Consider the following 6,944-nt stretch of genomic DNA (forward strand, 5'->3'; position numbering starts at 1 on the left):
ATTCCACTCACTATCCAAGTCGTTGATATATATTAGAAATAATAATGGCCCTAAAACTGAGCCCTGTGGCACCCCACTAACTACTTCTTCCCACTCGGAATTCGAAACATCAATTACTACCCTTTGTTGCCTGCCGTCTAACCACGCTTAAATCCAGCCTAATATTCTACCCTCTATACCGTGTGCTTTAACCTTTTTAGAGAGCCTCTGGTGAGGTACTTTGTCAAAGGCTTTACTGAAATCTAAGTATAGAATGTCATAGCTATCACCTTTATCTGCTGCCTCATAAACCTTGCTATAAAAGCTCAACAAGTTGGTAAGACACAACTTCCCCTTTGTAAATCCATGTTGTGTGTGATTTATCAAGCCGTGTTTGTCTAGGTGTTCCCTAATGTTTTTCGCTATTATTGATTCCATTAGTTTACCCACAACTGAAGTTAAGCTGACAGGCCTGTAATTAGACGTTAGGGTTTTATCCTCCTTCTTAAACCACATTAGCTTCTCTCCACATTATCAGTACCTCACCTGACTCCAGTGACGTCCTAAAAAGTGCCGCTAAAGGCTCATTTACAACGTCCTTGCATTCCTTTAGAACCCTTGGATATACTTCATCAGGTCCCAGTGACTTGAATTTCTTTAGTTTATCTATCTCCTGCTCTACCATTCATTGCCTTAGTTATAAGGATATCAGTCAACTTTTCACTATCCTCTGCCCTAAATACCTCATCGCTATCTGGGATTTCCTGTGTGTTCTCTTGGGTGAAGACAGTTAAAAAATACTCGTTCATAATTCTACTAATCTCTTCCGCAGAACTAGCCATTTCACCATTTGTTGTCCTCATGGGACCTATTTCTTCCCTGCTTTTCATCTTATATAATTGAAAAAATCCCTTAGGGTCCGTCTTTGCTTGGCTGGCTACCCTCAACTCATATTCACTTTTAGCTTTCCTCGTTAACCTCTTTAACTGATCTTACTAATTCAGTATAGTGGCCTTAAAGCTTCATCTCCTGCCTTTAGCCTCTTAAATATATTCCTTTTTTGCCCTATGCACTGCTTTAATGTGTCTTTCATCCACTTAGGATCGTTGCTTCGTGATTCTATTGTTTTATATGGAATGTTGGCTATCTGACTGTCACGTATCTTACGTAGGAACTCAGTATAGCTCTCACTAATCCTCAGCTGAGCGGGATACCTCCCAGCTTCCCCCTCCGCCTCACTCTCTCTCCGCCCCATCCTGACTTCACACCTCCCTGTTCTTCCCTAGTCCTCCCTTCCGTCTACCTGACTAGATCTGCCTTGTCCCTGCCAAGCGATTTGTAAATAATCCCTTAATCCATCAAAATTAGCCTTTCTGAATTCAGGTACTCTTCTTTTGTTGTTTTCTAAAAGCTTCATGCCATTTCAATATATACCTTACTTGTTTGTGTCGGCTGTTCCTGTCTTTGTTGTGAGGTGCACACGTTCTTGTTCTTCATCTTCGTCACCATATTCCATGTTATTGTCCTCTTCAACGTGTTCGACATCTATCTCTTCATCTTCCACCTTTGGTTCAACTCCCTCCACCTCAACTGTTGGTTGGTTTTGGCAGTGCTCGTCCACATCGAGCGCCTCCCTACGGTGGTCAGCTGGAGGGGCTCGACGTGTTGGCCTCTGCATGGAGCGGTGGGGGACGTCAATGGCAGTCCTGGGAATGTAAATAGCAGGAAAGCTGTTGTGCTGCACGAATAGCGGAAGTAGGTCTTGTAGTCAGCGGTTGTCCACTCCTGCAATGGCCTTGGCTGTGTATATGCAAGCCCATATTTTTGCCTGCACGTCCTTCTCATCAGTTCTGTGTGGTATCTTTGTCTTCATCTTCTTTTTTGTTGGTTGACGATAAGGTGGTCCGTCCCAAGCCACATCTCTTGCCTCCGGTCCTTTTGCGCCTTCACAAAGTTTCAGAAGGACTTTGTCCCTTTCCGTTGGCAGTCTCCTTAACCCCTTCCTTACCGCAGCCACTCCCCGATATAAACAAAGCGTTCCCCTCCTACACCGCAGTCCCCTGCCCATGTGCCTCACGGCCAGATCTACACATTATATTTCTTTCTAACTCAGTGTTATGTACTTTTTTCTAAACATATTTTTGTCATTTTATTAATAAAAGAAAACGTAAACATAATCATAAATTGTGCACTAATCATAAATTCAGCACCACACACTCTGCACCTGGTGAGGGTGGCCCTGAGGCAGTCATAACTAGGCTGCTCCCCCTCACTTGCCGAGAGGGTTTCAACACCGCTGTCACTATCACTCTCTCCTATTTCTTTTTCAGGATCATAGTCTGAATCATATTCATCTGGAGAGTCTTTCAGTATATCCTCACTATCTGTCTCATAATTATGATAATCCTCATCGCTGCTACACGAACAGTTTCACCACGGCCGATACTAGAGAACTGATGTTCTTGGGGGGACTGTGGGAATAATATATGTCAAAGAATAGTGATTGGCTTTATAGTTTATGCATGAAAAATTAACTCCGATATTGATTGGCTAGTGGGGGGGATGGTTTTGTTACGCTGGGGTGGCTAAAAATAACGCCTCCAGTGTTTGTTTGTTTATAGTGAACCACGTGGAGTATGAAAAGGCAAAATCCACACTCAGGCCACGGTTATACACGGAAATGTATTGGTGTGGTACGCACGTACCACGGCAGCATCTTGCGGTACCACAAGGTCGCTTTTGCGCGTGGTACGCACGTACCACAAAACAGTCTTGCGGTAAGGAAGGGGTTAAGAGGCCTCGAGAGTCCTGTGGCGTGTACAAAGACGTCTCTCCCCATTCGTTGGTCCGTAATGAAACCGTATCCCGCCTTCGCATTATACCATTTTACAATTCCCTGGTGGTGGTCTGGAATTACCATGGTAAAGCGGAGACAATGCGAAGTCCCGACTCCTGAGTGTGTCCTTGACGTACAAGGCCACTCCTCCCCCTCTTCTGTTTTCCGTCATGAAAAAGTGTACAACCATCAATTTTCACCTCCTGATCAAACACCTTCCCTGACATATCTAACCAGGTTTCTGTTAAAGCAATTATATCAAAAATTTTCAACACAAGCTGCACCTCAGCAAATCTATCTTACTCAAAACATTCCTACAGTTTGTGTAATACACTTTTAAACTATTCTTTGCATTTACTAAGCTGGTTACTTTTCTAGATTTGACTATTCCTTCCTGCCTATGGGTCACCGATACCCCTTCCCTTTCCTGTCCACCGAAAAAAGCGCTGGAGTGCATTTAACTCGCCTTCAAGTGTTCCAGCCAAAACTCGAACACCTTGGCGTGATAAATGCACTCCATCCCTGGCATACAAGGTGTCCTTGCCGTAAAAGAGGTCCCAGTTATCGATGAACGCCCATCCATTGCTCCTGCAGTGATCTGCAAGTCTGCAATTTAATGCAATAGCCCTGGACAGCCATTCACCTCCCAGTCCCTCCTTGGCAACACACCGCATACCACAGGGATTGCATCCTTATTTCTAATTTTAGCCAAAGCCTCCTTAAATCTCCTAAACAGCTCCTCACTCCTTACCTTGCAAATGTCATTTCCCCGCTGAGGAAAACAATGGGTTTGGTCCCATCCGCCAAACACGTGTCCAGCTGATCACTCACCCTCTCAATTCCGGCCCCGGGGAGGCACACTCTCCTCCCTCCTCCTCCTCCTGTCCTTATCACAAAACACAGCATCCAAATGCCTCACCTGACTGTCACCGATAAGCAGTCCCTTACCTGCGGGTAGGGACCCCTCTACCCTCCTGGCCTCGTCGCTTCCCGCCTCCTCTTTCTCCTCCTCCACAGCAAAGGAATTTTCCGTTTCCACTCGCTGTGTCGCCCTGAGGACCTCTCTCCTCTTTGCACCTGAGGACACAACTCGCCACTCTTCCTGGCCCTTCATCTCATTACTTGGTAATGAGACTGCAGGAACCGCCACTTCCTCAGTAGCGGAGTTCACTCGGCAGAACTCGGCCTGCAGGTCAGAGATTCGGCCTCGAAACTCATCTCGCACCTCCGAGATCCTTCGATGGAACTCAGCCTCCACCTCTGAGACCTTCATAACAAAGGCCTCGAGAATAGGAGAGCTAACACAACCAGCCAAAACCGTATGGAAAGCAGGGAAAACCATCACTACGTAAAGAAGCCAGCAGATCACACACCACTAACGGAGACTAGTCACCACTATCAGACACGTCTGACCACTAGGAAGGTTGACCTGAGACTTTGGTTAGGTCAGTTTAATTTTTCATAAAGTTCATCTATTCTGAGGAAGACTTCTTAGCAGTGCATTTCACCTCAACAAGATCAAGTTAGGTTATGTTAAAGCTAACTTAACGAAACCCAGCTCATGTAACCTAATTGAAGCAACTCATACAGCTGAAACATCTTCCTCACAGCAAATTACCTCGTATCTATTCCAATTCAACTGATCTAACCAAAGCAAACAAGCTTAACGACTAGTAACACTAAGAAATTAACATGAAATCAGTATCTCATTTTCTTTGTAAAATCTAGCTGTACACTGGATATAATCAAGGTGACACCCAGCCCATTGAAACATCTAACATACTGATTCAAATTGAGTCACTTCTCTCCACAAATTGTTCTGATTGCCTAAATTTATTATGTATTATTTTCATTAGTTAGTGGCCTCAAGCTCATATAAAACTAATCGCCATGATTGATTTCACACGTGCAAATAATGTGACAGTACACAAACACACCTAACAGTGTTCCTCAGTGCCTATCAAGTCCATCACATGTGTGAGTGTCGCAACATATTAAGCTCACTCCCCCTCCCAAAATGGTAAATCTTTGAAAATTGTTATCAGTGTTATAAACAATTTGCAACAGGTATGTACAGTTCAATTTACTGTATTATTATAGTGTTACACCAACATCAACATGGCTTCTGTTACTCTTCTCATCTTATAGCTTTTCATTCTGAGTAATTGGAACCCATACATACCTGTCACAAATTGTTTATAATGTCAATGATAATTTTTTTAAGATTTACCAGTTTTTTGGGGGAAATCGGTAATATCACATGAAATAGACTTCCCGGCACTGAGTAATGCCATTATAAGTGTTCCTTAATGTGTGTGTGTGTGTGTGTGTGTGTGTGTGTGTGTGTGTGTGTGTGTGTGTGTGTGTGTGTGTGTGTTTCACCTCGGTCGCCTGCTGGTCACCCAGCCAGTCTTCCCCATTACGGAATGAGCTCAGAGCTCATAGACCAATCTTCGGGTAGGACTGAGACCACATAACACCGGGAAAGCGAGGCCACAATCCCTCGAGTTACATCCCATACCTATTTACTGTTACTTTAGTGGTACTTTGTGATAACGGAACTATTTTCTTCTGGTACATTTTGATGTTTCAAACGTATGAAGCATTTTATTTTTCATTGCAACATAGTACTTCTTGAGGGGCTAAACCATATATTTTGAAGTATGTGGGAGGAGGGGAAAATACAGAACCTACTGATGTGTGATGGAAACAAAGTGCAAATTCATTCAAAACAGGTCGTGAAATTAAATGTTTGTGTAAGACTATAAATGTACCCAAATTACTCACAATAAGCTCAATATGAAAAGAGGTGAGAAAAGCCATGTTGCTTAAGATGAAACTAAAAATAGCCTGTTTTGTAACATTTTTACTTATTTATTGCAATACAGCACATTACTTTCTGAGGGGATAGACCATGTTTTATGAGGAGGAATAAAAAAATATACTAATTTGCAACAGAAACGAAGTGCAGAATCATTCAAAAGACAAAAACTACCAAAAAAATAAGTTCATTCAGGAGAGAATGTAGAGTAAAAAAAAAAAAAAAATTACCAATTTGGTTTGGTCTGATAAGCTTAGGTTTGATCAGGTTTGGTTAGTTAAGATGCTGACAAACAATATCCAGATTACAAATAACTAAATTAGGTTAGTTAGCCAATATGAAGCATACTTAAGTGACAAACTTTGTGGACAAGCCCTAAATGAACTAATGATCATAAGGAGTATTAATTGTAAGGTTTTCAATTTTCAAGACCAGTCTGTACATTAAAAACACGTATACGTACATATGAAAGGTGAACCACAACCATCAAGGAAACAGTGTAAATCTTGAGGAAGACACCCACAAATGATTAACAGCAAACACGCTTCTATAAATCTAACAGTAGTCGATACAATAAAACACTATCATATAAAGAAGAGTCTGTATAAAGCCACAAACATTCATAAATCAAAGAAAAGTGGATAAAATCACCTCTAGAAAAAATGAACACAAAGCTCGCGTCTAAGAAATAAAGAGTAGTTATAACAAACACGAATACAATTTCCTGCCCTAGGCTTATTACATATTAGATATTGCCTTGCCTCACCTGGTGCCAGATCTCCGTCAGTCTCCCAATCATCGTCCATGGCCGGGTTAGTATCCTCCAAGTGAGAATCAACACAGCAGGCGATCTGAAACACGAGTCACTCAATGGCGAGGCGAGCATGAGACACCACCTACACATCACTATATTATGATTCCTCCTAATTTATTCTATCCTGGTATAACTTTATCGCGATTCTCATCAGCTAATGAGTCACGCTAGCATAGTTATTAGGCTGGATGATACACAAGGACAAGGATAGAAAAGGATAAGTGAGGACTCACATTCTCGCACAGAAGCTCGATAGACGCAGCGAGGAGGAAGGACTGCGACGATATGTTGCTATCTCGATAATATATATTTGTTTGTCATTATATCCTATTCTTTATATATAATTATATGTTTATATTTTAATCAATGCAAATTCTAACCCTTAGTAATTAATAAAAATAATATGTTTAATGGAGTTTGCGTTGTAGTTATGAATGTTATCTTAGTAATGTAAATGTTTTATCTTACAATTTATATTTCATTATAATATCAAA

At 41.8% G+C, this 6,944-nt stretch overlaps 1 protein-coding gene across 1 annotated transcript in view; it reads right to left on the reverse strand.

The window, feature by feature from the left end:
• Positions 1-6,743, reverse strand: part of LOC123508817 (probable ATP-dependent RNA helicase vasa-like) — a 22,646-nt gene extending 15,903 nt beyond the window's left edge. Inside the window, exons 1-2 of the mRNA XM_045262738.1 lie at positions 6,684-6,743; positions 6,403-6,487 (exon numbers count right to left, since the gene is read on the reverse strand). Coding sequence (XP_045118673.1) covers positions 6,403-6,442 — 40 coding nt within the window. The 5' untranslated portion in view covers positions 6,443-6,487; positions 6,684-6,743. The remainder of the gene's footprint in view (positions 1-6,402; positions 6,488-6,683) is intronic.
• Between the last annotated feature and the right edge of the window lie 201 nt (positions 6,744-6,944).

The sequence above is a fragment of the Portunus trituberculatus genome, chromosome 25 (assembly GCF_017591435.1).
Source record: "Portunus trituberculatus isolate SZX2019 chromosome 25, ASM1759143v1, whole genome shotgun sequence".
NCBI classification, from domain to species: Eukaryota; Metazoa; Arthropoda; class Malacostraca; order Decapoda; family Portunidae; genus Portunus; species Portunus trituberculatus.